General features: G+C 37.7%; 1 protein-coding gene across 2 annotated transcripts in view; it reads right to left on the reverse strand.

The window, feature by feature from the left end:
* Positions 1-15,211, reverse strand: part of MTMR12 (myotubularin related protein 12) — a 36,011-nt gene that overhangs the window by 17,060 nt on the left and 3,740 nt on the right. Inside the window, exons 2-9 of one of the 2 annotated variants that reach the window (XM_051643038.1) lie at positions 10,194-10,248; positions 8,886-9,025; positions 8,237-8,266; positions 7,056-7,128; positions 5,544-5,674; positions 4,799-4,892; positions 1,783-1,906; positions 1,097-1,172 (exon numbers count right to left, since the gene is read on the reverse strand). In XM_051643038.1, the coding sequence (XP_051498998.1) occupies positions 1,097-1,172; positions 1,783-1,906; positions 4,799-4,892; positions 5,544-5,674; positions 7,056-7,128; positions 8,237-8,266; positions 8,886-9,025; positions 10,194-10,248 (723 nt within the window). The remainder of the gene's footprint in view (positions 1-1,096; positions 1,173-1,782; positions 1,907-4,798; positions 4,893-5,543; positions 5,675-7,055; positions 7,129-8,236; positions 8,267-8,885; positions 9,026-10,193; positions 10,249-15,211) is intronic. The other variant, XM_051643039.1, reaches the window with a different exon arrangement.

Below are 15,211 nucleotides of genomic sequence, written 5' to 3' on the forward strand. Positions count from 1 at the left end.
GGAGTCAGAATAATTTTCATCAGGAATATTACACAAGTCAAATCAGGAAGTTAGAATTCTCCTACAAATTTACAGTAGCCAAGGAGTGCACCTCAGAATGATGCAGAAACCTCAAAATCATAAGGAGTGGAAAAAATTACTATGCCATCTCAAACTGATATAAATGGTCAAGCTATTTTGACAGTAGCTCTCCAAAAAGGATTCAGAACTAATTACAACAGTTCTACAAGACCTCTGAAGAATGCAAGATGCAATAAAAAAAAAAAATCACTTCCATTTCTGTGTAACAACCACTGTTATTTGTCTGGTTGACTATCTGAGAAAAAGTGAAGCAAACTATTTTTAACTTCACTATCTGAAAGGACAAATTAGGCAGGACAACACAGCACTGTCTTCTCCATGTGTTGATTCATTTAAGACCATGAAGTGAATATGGTTTTCCTTGGCAAACTTGATGGGCATGCAGCAACTAAGGGAAGACCTCACAAGCGAGATGACTTTGCTCCTTGTTTCTATCTACTGTCTTACTGGTTCTCAAACCCTGGTACAGGGTAGGAAGCCAAAGGCAGCTTGCGGGGTGCACAACAATATACTTAACTTCATTTACTGTTGAGACTAGTAGAACTAGTTTTTCAGCTAGGCTACTTGGCTGTGTAAAGATGCTGCATCATCACAGCTATACTACTTACCAGTACCCAAGCTGGGCAACTGAAGGTATTCCACTACACCCGCACATTCATGGTCTTCAATGCAATATCCAAACAGCATTTCAGGCCCTACATCCTGCCCCAGCGAGATGCCAGTCTTACGAAAAACGAGCTGGTGGATAGACAGACTAGTATATATGAAGACTACAGGACTTCAGACATCTGATATAAGTAAATGGGGGCTGTGAACCCCTATTTTGCTTTACACTCTTTAAGGTGAATTCAGAATACTTTGAGCACCTCTTCATCCAGCATCTACTTCCTGTGCTATAGATGACTAAGTCTAAGTGTGAGCTGTTAAAAATAATATTCAGTAACGTCTGAAGTGCTCATTGAAATTACACTTTCTCAGTAAGATTTCTTACCCTCAGTCATGCATATATACTTACAGGAATGCCTCTGCCTTCATACTTCAAGATACTCTCTTCAGAAACACATATGGGAACAACAAAATACAAAGGCAGCCTAAGATAAAAAAAAAGTTTCTTGCACTTAATCTGAGCAGAGCAGTCACCAAGGTCTTTTCATGATGGTCAGTGTTCAAGCCCACATGCTAATTATATATTCACACTTACAGCTGTGACAATCCTTACTGCTACATAATTGTATTGTCCTCAACACCTTCTGCTTATTTTGAGCTAGATAAGGTATTTTCATTCAATCTTGAGCTGTTCATTATTTTCACTGCAGCACTTCCCTGACTTCCCAAGGCTGCGATTAAATCCTACATCTAATTTTAATATCCAAGACTGACTGTTGAGACTGCCTTGGTACTCTCACTCTTTGCTGTTTCAAAAGATGCTCTTTTACCATTAGATAACTAGTGCTATTTCTGAGCCTTGTAAGCAGTTCACATCACAATTCAACGAAATAATTTAATGTATAGTGATTTTCCAGTATCAGCCAACACCTCCTCAGGTCCCAAATCAGAAGTATCCTTTAAGTCAAAGTGCAACCTTATCCTGAAAAACCCTCTAAAGTAGCCGTGTAGTGCTCAGTGTCAAAGGTAGCACAGATTATGCAAGCGTTAATGAGAGATATATCCAAAGTTCACTATTAACCAGGGCAAGCTTACTTTTCAGAGACTCTGTAGCCTTCGTTGGTAGTCACTGCTTTGTACTTCACATTTCCTTTGGTCCGCTCCAACTCATCACGCCAGTCCTCAAGAGTATCAAACATCACAGTTTGGTTTCTTCCATCTGTGCAGACATCAATGTTAATTGTGCAGGCTATCAAAATTCTAACATGAAGTAGTTCTTAAATCAGTCAGTTTTTGTTAAGGTCAGCAAGCAAAACCTCTCATGTGCAGAAAGCCTCTATACAAAGATCTCTAGAACTACCTGAGAGGGGGTTGTAGTGAGGTTGGGGTGGGTCTCTTCTCCCAAGTAAGAAGTGACAGAAGAAGAGGGAAAGGCCTCAAATTGTGCCAAGTGAGGTTTAGATTGGATATTAGGAAAATTTTTTTTACTGAGAGGGTTGTCACACACTGAACAAGCTGCCCAGGGAAGCAGTGGAGTCATCATCTCCACATATTTTAAAAACATGTACATGTGGTGCTCAGGAACATGGTTTAGTGGTGGATGTGGCAGTGTACTGGATTAATGGTTTTACTTGATCTTAAACATCTTTCCCAACCAGAACAGTTGTATGATTCTATAAAATGCCTTTGTGTGACACACTGCTTCTGTCTGATCTTAAAACAATTCTTCTGTCAAATACTTACTAAACTAGTAACTTCAGGAATAGTTTCTCTTACAGAAACTAATCAGGTCTTACAGAACTTCTGTACAGTTGAGGCTGTTCTCACATCTAGCCAGGATGCTGTGCAGCAAATACCACTGCATACTAGTGCAGCTGACTGCCATCTAGTAATACAGACTTAATGTAGAATTAACAATCATACCAAAAGTCCTTCTTCAATTCAGATACTGCATTTCATTTGAAGTTTATTCTTTCATCATGGATGATGAAAACTCCATGGATGGGAGTTTTGTACTGAATAGAACATTACATTTCAGGCATTTGATAAGAGCAGAAAATAAATTACAGCAGAAAATTGATTACAGCAATTCAGTCTTAAGTCAATTCAGCTAAGAACAATTCCTGATTTTAGCCACCTCAGCAATAGTTAAGACAGCAGGTAGATTGAGCCTCAGATCCTGCATAATAATCATATAATTTATGGAATAAGGTCAATTGTTTTAGACACCTGACATAACTAAGTATTCTGCAACATCAGCTAACATTGAAATATTAAATAGACCTAGAATTTCTACAGCAGATGCATTAGAGAGTTTCTACTTGCTATTGTAAGAAGATAAGCTAGATGAAATATTTACAGCTGGAGACAGAGCATTATTAAGGAGCTATAAGGGGTAAGTTAAGATCTTGAGACTATCAGATCATAAGAGGTCTAAAACCCAGTTCCTGAAGCTTACTTGGTTTGTCCCTAACAACTTCATAAAGAATGAGACCTAGGAATTTATTAAGACAGTTACTAAAATATGAAAGAATTCTGGTGCAACACTTCAAAGTTGCTATAAAACATAGGCTTCTACCACATTTGCTTAGTGTCTACCTGGAAAAGCCTCCTGATGTTTGTAGTCCAAACTGAACACCAGTTACAGATGAAGCCTGCAGAAACTATCTGAGCCAGAAATACACCCTTGAAGCAATGGCCACCAATGTATTCCTGGGCTGCATTAGGAAAACCATGGCCTACAGGTTGAATGAGGTGGTGGTTGTTCTCAGCTCAGCACTGGTGAGGCAGTATCTGGAGTGCTCAGTCCAGTGCTGAGTTCCCCAGTCCAAGACAGGCACAGGCCTACTGAACCAAGTCCAGTGAAGGCCCATGGAGATCATTAAAATGCTTGAAGTGCCTGATCTGGAGACTGAGAGCTGGGAACATTTAGCCTGGAAGAGTAGGCTTGGCAGGGGAACAGAGGGGCAAGAAATCCTTCCAGTGTATATAAACAACTGATTGGGGATGGAAGGAGGAGAGGGAAGTAAAGAAGACCCATCTAGACTCAGTGGTATCCAGTAACATGACAAAAGGCAGTGTGCACAAGCTTAACTACAGCAAATCCTATTTAAATGTAATAATAAACTTTTCACTATAAGGACAGTCAGATAATCAAACGGGCTGTCCAGAAAGGTTGTGGCATCTCAATCCTTGGAGATTTTCAAAACCCAAGTAGATGTGACCCTGGTAAGTTTGCTGTGGTTAACCCTAGTCTAAACTGGCAAGATGGACATGAAACACATCTAAATTATCTCCAGAGATTTCTTCTAACCTCAATGATTCTTTAATGCCACCATATATTTTGGTCAGTATCTGACTAAGACCTTCAGTACAACAAAACTTCCTACCATAAATGGAACAGGTGTTCCTGGTGCACTAAGAATCAGATTCCTAAAAACAGAGCTATTACTTCAATTGAAGTCTGAACTGTGAAACACTAGAAAGCACACACAAATTCTTATTTTTAATTTTGCAGCTTACTGTATTATTCAGCCAAGTTTGATCAAATGGGAAGATTATGTCATAAGTTAGCTGTAGGAGGAAGTCAGATGTCCACTGGAATCTTGCTATGCAAACCTATGCTTTTTTTGCAGTTGCCTGGGAGAAGTAGATTGCTTACAAATATGAGCAAAAATAAGGGAAATACTTTGTCAGATGCCACTGAAAATGTAGTAATTCAAGAATTAAGAGCAGGAATTTTGGTTCACTGCAATAATACAGAAAAAAACATTGATAAAATAAGCAAAAATATTTTCTAGATGAGAGCACTCTAGACAGCAGCACATGAAAAGCATTTATACATCTTGACCACAGCTGAGCTTTCAATCCAGTCATGTCACTCTTGCTTGGAAAACTTCTGTGCAAGTACACTATGGGACAGAAACCAGCAGTGGACAATTTAGATTTTTAGCAACAAGTCTACAATGCATAGTGAGATAATCTTTTGAGGCTATCTGCCAGCAGGGAAGAGTCATAAGCCAAGTACAGACTCGGCTAGCAAGTGTCCCAGACTGCTTAAGGAACTAACAGTATGCAACAAATGCAACTCAAAAACAGAAAAAACATTTACCTGTGTTGTTTGGGGCAGCTGATGCATAAGAGAACAGAAACAAGCGTTTAAGCAGCTTAGGAGTCTGGCTATGATGAACTATACCACTGACGATCTAGGAAAGGACCAAAAATTAATACCCAAACAGACTAAGACTGCCATGGAAAAAAAAAAAAAAAACACACCAACTTTTTTTTAACCCCCCCTCCCAAGTCTAAAACAAAACTGTTCAATGAGTTTTATTCTTAACAGCTGAAAACTGACTTTTAGAAAGCCTCCTCCATTGTCTGCAAGACAATATACCTACTTAGCTTAATGAAAAGTATTACATCTGTTCAACATCCAGAATGATGTATTATTTAAATAAAGGTGGTAGATTCCTAGTTTGAAGTTCCTATTAACCTGCTAAGAGAACTTAAGTTATAAGGAAAACTGCTTTCATATGAAAAAGGCTGAAATCTAAAATTGTAATAAAATTGTAACACAACAGAACAGCTTTACAAGTGTGCCTGAGCTGAAGCTAATCTCATTTGGCACTCTCAAGCTCCAGTTTTCTTCAAAAAGCCAATGCATCTCATTTTTAACTGCTGTATGCAATGTTTAATTAGTGAGGTTAGCTAGAAATCAATGTCTTACTTTCTCAATTGTGAATGATAAGAAAATAAGTTTAAGGGATATCTCAGGGTGAATTCCATTCTTCCCTCATCCTCACAACTAAACACCCAACACTAAGCTTAAAAAAGAAAAATTAAGTTGCTATACTTACTCTTTTCACTTCCTCTTCTTTTGTGTATCTCAGGCAGAAATGAAATACTCTAAGGTCTTTACAGTAGATAATTAGTGTCTCTGGGTATTTTCTCAGTTGTCCAGTTAGTAGTTTCTTTTTCTCATCATAAACTGCAACATCAAAAAGTCTCAGTAAGTATCAAAAAGGACTGTCATCAGTGGATAAAGCTCTCCATGCTTGACTTTTCAAAATTCTCAAGAAACTAATTCAAGCCCAATGTTAAGCAAGTCAAAACAAGGATACTACAACAGACTCAAGTTTTTCAACTAATACACCCACCTTGCTTATTTTAAACCCACTTAAACTACTTCCTGCATGATAGAAATCAAACTTGCCAGCCACTCAGTGATTATTTCTGCTCACAACCTGGCTGCATAAAACATTCAAAGTTTTGAGATGCGTAAATAAAATAATTTACTTAGTTTTGCCTGAGGGAACACTCCCAAACAACTGAGATAATTCTAAGTTCCTAAATAAATAAATAAATTATAGTTTTTTAAACCACCATAAATCCCCCAGGGGAGTCCTTTTTTCTGTTCCATTTGAGGATGTATCATTTATTGACTTCCAGTGCTGCCAGCTAAGCCATTGTATATGAAACTACATAGTGTTTCATAACCAGACTCCACTAGTCTTTCCATAGTTCAGTCCTTCACCACCATTCATAAATACTCAGAATACTCTAGTCCAAATGCAGGCTTCTCAATAAAGCTTTCCTTAGTATTTACAGATTACCAGCCCCATTTTTGTTTGCCTTTTTTTAGCAATGCAAGCATACCTGAATGTCCTATTACAAAACACTAATTGATTTATTTGTAAATTAAAGCCTTGTTTTCTATCTCCTGTACCCAGGGGAAGTGGTCTAGTCACCATCCCTAGAGATACTCAAAAGATGTGCAAATATTGTACATAGGGACATGGTTTAGAGGTAGCCTTAGCAGCATGCTATGTTAAGAGTTGGACTTGATGATTTTAAAGGTCCTTTCCAACCAAAATGATTCTGTGATTATATTTTGAAGACATCGTGAATCTCTTAAAACAAAGTCTCCTCAGATAAACAAAATATATTGTTTGGGAAGCTGGTACCTGTATTGCTCTGCAGTGCTATTGCTCAAATGAAGTAAAAACCTCCATATTTTTAAAAATGGTTGGTACACTGGAAGAAACTTGTGCACCAATCTTAACCAAATACTTTCCACAGTACATTCTTCTCTGCTTTGAATCATGGCATTTTGAAGGAATTGTTTCGTCTGTCCTAGCAAGAGGTAGCTCTGACAAGCACGAGGGTTAAGACTGGACTCATAGATCTCTTCTCTGTCATTTTATTATTAAATATAACTGCAGTTGTTTTTTTTCCACACTACCCACTCATAGTTCCAAAGTTTGACTATTATCAATTTACCAAAAACAATGTATGTGTAGAGGCAAAAAAACAGCATTACAAGACACTTAGAGATGTGAGGCCTGTTAAAGAGGAGAAAACTGACCTACCTCCATATATTTGGTCTACACATTGCAGGGTTATGTCATTTTCTCCTACAATCTTATTCTTAAATTGTGGATCCTGGAACATGAAAAAAATGCTTAGAAATTTCACCCTACTAGGCAGTAACAACTCACAAGTAAACGATGTATTCAGTACCTATTTTAATATCAACATTACTACTTGTTCTCATAAGTTGTGTAAGGCAGAACACTGGAGAACAGTTACCAAAATAGAGACCGATTGCACAGGCATAGTTTATAAAAGTGCAGATTCATATTTATTTAAGCCTCAGCCATGCTTGAAAATGTTGAGCTTTTACTTTTCATATAGCTTCAAAGCACGCATTTGCATGGAGTAATTTAACAAACTAGAATCATTGCAGTAAACAGGAAATACAGTAACTTGATATAATCCAAGCCCTTTTACAAGTTTCCTTGCTATGGGAATCTGGCAGGAAATAGAAAGTCTCTTAAAAGAACAAATATCCCACGAAAATTCTAACCTAACAGCCAGATTTATTAGTGACTAAAAGGAATTCTCTTATCTACTTTTTTTCCCAAACTCAAATTGATTTGGAGCTCCCTTCACTTTTATAATTTCATGAGTTCAGAGTTAAAAATTACATTTCAGACAATGCCACACAATTAAATGTTGTTACACTAAATATTACCAGAAGGCTGATGTACACTACATCAACAAATTACATTTTACATGAAGACAGCTCTGAACAGAGTTAACCTCAGTCAAGTTACTTCCAGGTCTATGCTACTCTCAATCAGGTGGCTAACACCGAACTTTTGTTAAGAGAAGCACAGCTGACTTGGCATGTTACAAAAGCAAGACTTAAGGTTAGTGATTCAACAGAAATTAGTATGGTCACTACCAACTTCAGCGTAAGTCTCATGTGATCTGTGGAAAGGGCTCTGCAGCTTTGTCCCAGTTAATTCCAGAAGGTTCGTATTTGGTGGCAGAAGCCTTAGTTTAACATTTAAACTCCCTAAAATTTTACCCCAAGAAAATTCCATCTACAATCAGTGTGAGTCAAAACATATTATTCTCATTCTGCTTCACTGTCAAGATCACACGGCACTCAAAAGCCATATACTATGCTCCTGTTCACTTTTATCCCCTAAATGGACCAGGCTGTTTCAGATGCTTAGGCATATCAAAAAAAGTGTGGTGTTACCATTCCCCTTTGACAGCTGAATGTGAACACCTAAAACAGAGGAAAGAAGAGTCAACTGATTTCTAAGATTTGGAGACTTTTCAGCTTTTTTAATGTTTGCCAGCTCAACAGTAAGAGGTTTTTAAATCTTTGCGGTCAACACCTGAAATTTGAATGAAGTAATTCAGAGCTTTACTAAGTCACACAATTATCTAAAGCATTTCCACTGAAATGTTTCTAAATCAAGTCAGTCAGATGTTACACATCAGAAGTATGTATGACATTACACTTTTGCATTTGCTACTAGATAAGCAGTCAGAAATCAGGTTTAAACCAACTGTTAATTCAGTTTCCAAAATATATCATTCTTTTAACTTCATCTTCACAAAATTACCATCTCACAAGGTTTAAAGTCATAAGCTATGTCTAAAATAAGAGTCTGAATACAGGCTTGCAATATTTTTACTCAAATAGTCACTAAAGCTTGAGGAACAACATGCATAGACCAAGCAGATAAAGCCTGATTAGAGTTAGTCTGCAGCCATTAAAACTTTTTATAAATCAATATTCATACTGCATCGTGTAAGAGGGAAAGACATAATTTTTTAGTCAGAAACACGGTAAGTCTTCAGAGCCTATTTGGTCATAATTAGAAGACTTGTCCTCCTACATTATCATCTGAAGAAGAATCATCATCCAGGAAAGCAATCTTGAAGTTTGTGCATACAAGTTTTCCATAGGTGCCACGATTAGATCCATCCTCTGGTATATACTTGTATACTGTGCTTGCCTCACAAAGCAGCAATTCACCTGTATAAAAGAAACACTAACTTGCAACATAATCAACTGACATTTGTAATTTAATTATTTCAACTGTTATCTTAACATTAACTTCCTGACAGCTTCTCATAACCATTATGCCTGAACATATTTCATCACTGTTACACAAAAAGATTAAAAGGCAGCTCCTGGAATCAGCACATTAAGAGTTTTCCAGGTTACTAGTATTACTCAAGAAGGACTGAACGCTGTTTAACTGGACACATTTAGTACAAGTTCTGTAACTAGAGGTACCTGTTATCATGGTCTGCTCAAAGTGGTAGGAGAACAACATGTGAAGCTGCAGTGCACAACCAGACAAGTATGCAGTCACAAAAAAACAAAGCCCACTGAAGAGTAGTTAATACAGTCAATAGACAAGTTGAAAACTGTTCCAGTTTTCCTTATTATTAAACTCTAAGGATGCTGGATGATTTGAGTGGATTATTACAAGCTCATCAGCATTAATTTTCCAAAGCTTTGACTGGAGACATTGCTTATCTTACAGGTCCAGGGGCTATTTTAACGTTCTCAAACACAAGTCTGAATAACGGCCAATGAAATTCTAATCTTAAAATTAGCAGGAACTGAACTTCAAGAAAATAAAAAAAAGTTTTAACAAGGCATAATGAGCCAGACTACTGGTCTTTCCTACAAAGTGCAGAAAACCCAACAGAACAATGCTAGTTTATTCTAAGCTTTTACTTGTATTTTTATCTTAGTAGTATCATCTTCCCTGATCTTGGAAAACATTTTTTAAAAGAATGAGTTGTAAATTTTATTTTAAAAAAATCTTAACTGTGAATGAGGCATCAATAGGCCTAAGTATCTTATAGTAGAAGCAAAGCAACTAGAACGTAGATTTCCACTAGTTCTTGGTCTTCAGTTCCCAAATGAAAAAAAATCACCCAATTACATCTTTTAAGAAAAAGGGCAAACTAAGTATAGACAGTTCTTCCCATGCAGCTTACCTCAAGATACTTCATAACAATTTCAATTTTTATCATTTTTTCCAACAACCTGACAGATAAAGATATTTAAAACATTTCAACTTCTGTGGGTTGTTACAACAAAATAGTCTACTTCCTGAGACATTGACACTGTTTACATGACTGATTTTTTAGTATTTAATTCAATTAATACAACATGCTCCAGTTACCTGGTAATAGGCGAGGACTTACTTCCTTTTCTATGGGTTCCTTTATGTGTATTTCCTAAACAGAAAACAAGTAATTATTACTTTACAGACTGTACCTTCAATTCAATTCAGTGGATTGACACCTACTGTGTCAGTTACAGTTGTGGACACAAAAAAGGAAATGCATTATTTATGTAAGTAACAAGACAGAAATAAAGCATTACCCACACTTCTTAAACTCAGCAGATGTAAATGGATAAGCATAAACTTAGTATTACAGCACATCTCCCAGGGTTCATTCATAGCTTTTCTGTTTATGACAATATTTGTTTCTAATGTACCTTCAGTTTTTTCAAGTGTCATCTTTCATTACCTGTTTTTCTTACTATTGCAATCAAAGTACAAAAGTTACTTAAACAGTACTATCCAAGATTATAAGGAAAGGGATTTCAGAACCTCAGAGCGAAGAAGTAAAACCAGTCACAGGATATCCTTTAGTCTGGACCCAAATTGCACAAAGCAAACCTATTAAATTCTTAGTATCATTTATTCTAGCCTTGAGGCACTGATAGTTGGGCTAAAAGCTACAGCCAAAACACTATTAAGCTTGAGGACATGCTACACCCTTCCTGCTCAGCCAGTTCAGAACTTCCTCCTCCAACTCCAAAGCGCTTCACATGCACTGTAGTCGTTCTGGAAAACTGTTAGTTAACTGAAACCCTGCCACAGCAGCAGTAGGCAGACTAGTTTTAGTTTGTCAACCAGCATCCAGAGTCAGATACTGCAAATACCAGCAACCAAAAGGAGACATAAGGTGTAACAGTTTTGCTGGATTAAATACAGGGAAACAACAGGCTCTGAGAGCATTAAAAAAATCCCCTTTGCCATTCAACACTCAGAAGACTCAAAACAAAGCTTGAAGGCTGCACAGAAAAGCTAAAACCACCAGGAAGCCATGTCATGAGAACAAGAGACATTAAAACAGGTTGAAAAGAGGCAAAGATTATAAAATGAAAGTGGTGGTGGTGGTGTGAAGGAAAGAATCTGCAACTACAGCTGGCAGCAAATGCAGAAACCAAAACACGATTTGCTGCCTTTGACTCCCAAGTCTGGATGTTCTACAAGTCAAAGTTAATGCTTGTCAGCTAAATAGGTTACTATGCAAACCTGGCTCAAGCTGAACACTGCTACATTCAGACAAGAAGTACATACACTTTCACCCAATGTTGTCTCTTCACCACTACTGAAGGTTCACTAGTGCCTTTACACCTATGCCTTCTACTACCACTATTCACATGCAAGTAAATGCGACACTGTGCTCACAAACTATGTGCCAACAATCATTGCTACTGAACAGTAAAAGCAGTATATTAACTAGGTATTTTCCCAGCAACTTTTAATTTAGGAGATAGCCTAAGGCACATAATAGCTACTGCTTACGTAATACACACTGCTGAACTTTCATACTTACTGCTATCAGTGCCAGTTTATGCTAGTGTTGCCACATAAAACCTGAGGAAAAAAAAATTTACCCCAAACAACTTCTTTGAACTTGTGTCCATTTGTTAAAATGCAATTAACCTTTTATAATAAGGATATAGAGGCAAAAAATTTTGAAACAGCAGTTTGTCATTGGCATACAAGTTAAAACTGTTATCTTCGGGAAGGAACAGATGCAGGCTGCGCCAGCGGAGGTTTAGGTTAGATATTAGGAAGCATTTTTTCACTGAAAGGGTTGTCAGGCACTGGAATAGGTTGCCCAAGGCAGTGGTGGAGTCACCACCTCTGAATGCATTTAAATGGCATGTGGACCTGGTGCTTAGGGACATGGTTTAGTGTTGAGTTTGTGGTGTTAGGTCTAAGGCTGGACTGGATGATCTTGGAGGTCTCTTCCAGCCAGGAACATTCTGTGATTCTGTAAGTTAAAATTTTAATTATATAGCATTACAGCACAAGAGAGACCTCAGGCAAACACCAAGATTGGCTCGTGAAGTCCAGTTTCACTCTGTGTTGACAAAAAACCACCGACATTGAAACGCTTACTACAGAATCACAGAATCATTGAGGCTGGAAAAGACCTCTAAGATCACCAATCCCAACTGTCAACCCAACAGCACCATGCCCACTCAACCATGTCCTGCAGTGCCACATTTTTGAACATTTACAGGGTGATGGTGACTCCACCACTTCCCTGGGCAACCTGTTCCAACACTTGACTACTCCTTCAGTAAATAAATTTTTCCTAAAATCCAGATTCAATCTGAGCCTCCAGAAGAGTTCTACTTGAAAGTCAACATTCATATTCCTGCAATAAAGTCCCAATTATTTTAAAGACAGTTTTTATTCATGCACACTAGAGATAGCTAGAATGCAAACTGTGAACACTGCTGAAGAATCCATGCTGCTGTGCTTTTTTTCCAAGGGAGAATATTAGAGCACATTAATGTCACATTGTGCATTTGCTCTTTTAAGAGAGATCCTTTCTTCTTACATTTTTAACTCACTGTGAGTCACTAAGGTGTGTAGGAACACCCATAAGTTCAGCTAATGTGTCTACTCGTTTCAAATTTATTTTTCTAGTGGATTTCAGTCTTGGGGCAACATAGATCTTAAGACCAATTTAAAAGCCTGCTGACACTAAAACACATGCTCCTCAATACCCTTTTAATCACTCATACAGTTAATACTCAACCACCCACTCATTTTATCACTGGGTTTGTCTGACTACACAGTGAGGTAACTGGGTTCTTAAGATCAGCTGGAAATACATTTGGTTTTGTTGTTACTGCCTATTGTTAGCAGAACTGGCTCATCATCAGGTCAGATGAGCACAGAAACAAAAGAAAGGGAAGCAGGACAAGCAAGTCTCTCCCTGTCCACAAGCTACTAAATCCACTCAGACCTCAGGAAACTTCATCCTCTGACTCTTCATTGTAGTTAAGCATGCAAACACTTTCCATATATGACCACTGAAAGCCACATACACCTCTAGATAAGATACTTCTTCATCTGTAGCTTCGCTGTTACACATGCCCCAAGCAGTATTTTGAGACTTCTTAAGATAAAACACAGGAAACCCAACTGCAAGCAACAGTTAAAAGCATATAACCATAGGACACCATACAAATGAGGAAAATTTACTTTCATTTGCCTCAGAAATTATAGAAACAAAGACCTCAACCTGGCCGAAGGTTTTAGAAATTTCTTACAGATTCTTCCCATCTGTGCACTTACCTGATGCTACATTCCTTTTTCCAGATGAGAGTGAACAGTGGTAGGCAATACAGCAACACCTCAAAATTATCAGTTGTAACAGTACAGAGAGTACCAAACCACACCAAACCTGCAGGCTGACAGGTCACACCATATTAATTCATGATCCATTATCTCTCATTAGTTCAAACCTACTTCAGCTGATAGAAGTATGAAACCATGAACCAGGGAAGGGAGACACTATGCTCCTTCAGATTCTCTGCTTCAACAGACAGGAGATAACAGAGAAATTGTTTGTCTTAAGGAAAGGCTTTCCTCTTCTTCCCTTCCTCCTACCTGAGCACAGGGAAGAACTATACAGTGTCTAATACCCAGGGACTATATTCAGCTCTCCTGCAAACACAGATTTAAGGCGGCTAAAATATATTTCCAAAAGTTTGTTTGGAGAAACATCTCTTTCCCAAATTCTGAAGCATAAAAGAGCCACCATGTGTGAGGCAACATCAAATGAAAGCAGTAAGAACAAGTAGCACATTTGCTGTAACAGGGTCCTAAGCGTTAGGGTAGGAGAGGGTTCCCACATGACCCCTGCTCTTTGTCCTAAAGCCTCACCACAATTGAGAGCAATTCTTCACCTGCCACTGCACAGGGAGGAACACAACTGTGGAAAACAATTTAGTAAAAAGTGAAAAACATTTCCTGCATGCAAGTATCCAGATTACTCTGATCTTGTCACAGAAATGGGATTTTTTTTTTAGCAGTATTGCAAAATATGTATACAAGCTAATTGATACTGGATGTTGCTCACTGCTCTTAACAGGTACTGTGCATACAGTCTGCTGCTGCAAATTGTATGCTGTAAGCTTTGAACCTGCCCTATCCAGCAGTGATGTTTCCATTTATCCTCAGCCAGATTTTTGTGCTAGAGATAATTCCAACAAATGAAAACAAGGGTTGTTGTTTTGTTTGTTTGTTTTTTGTAAACGTACTGGGAAAAACATTATTGAATTGAAGACTGAAGTAAGGAAGGAACCAGTTATAACTTCACAGGTTTCAAGAGCATTGGCTGAAACATGCATTCTTTAAAGGCTGACAGCAAACAGTGGTGTTGTGAGAACACAGAATATTCTTATGTTATTACATAGTTTTCCAAAAGTAGTATCTCCACAGAAAAGTTCTACATAATGGTGAAGCTTGCATTGAACATCCATTTTTAATTCTTCACTTATACTTCCCTAAACAACTAACAGAGCTGAGATAGCTTACTTAACTATACATTTATCTTCTTTACCAGCTGTAAAACCCAAACTGTATAATAAAACACTTGCAAGTTGGTCTTGGTGCTTCAACAAGCTGATACAGTATTCGTGAGTAAAACAAAGCAAACTTCGGTCTAACAGGTCTACTGAAATGTCATGCAAAAAAAGGAAATACCTGTGCATATGGTTAGCACATGCTTTGTATTCAGAAATGAACCAAAATACATATTTTGTCTTTTCTGTTTTTTGGTCAAACAAGCCTAATCCTGTATTGTAATCCATGCAGTCCAGAGCTTACTACACTTTAATAATAGTGCTGAAAATAATCTCTAAAGACTTTTTTCCTTCCTTTCACATTTTTTTCATTATCCAAAAGCCCATTAGATCATAGTTCATGTTTTCCACGTCTGTTTCATCTTTTATCCTTTCCTCTTTCCTTTCATTGTCCTGTCCATCAGTTCTGACATCAACACCCAGCTTCCCCTATGCCAATCCAGAGCTCAGCTGTCTGTTCTAGTATCTCCTACTCCTTATGCTACTCTTAAATGCCCTCACTCATGTTCAGAA

The sequence above is a fragment of the Apus apus genome, chromosome Z (genome assembly GCF_020740795.1).
Source record: "Apus apus isolate bApuApu2 chromosome Z, bApuApu2.pri.cur, whole genome shotgun sequence".
In the NCBI taxonomy this organism is placed as follows: Eukaryota; Metazoa; Chordata; class Aves; order Apodiformes; family Apodidae; genus Apus; species Apus apus.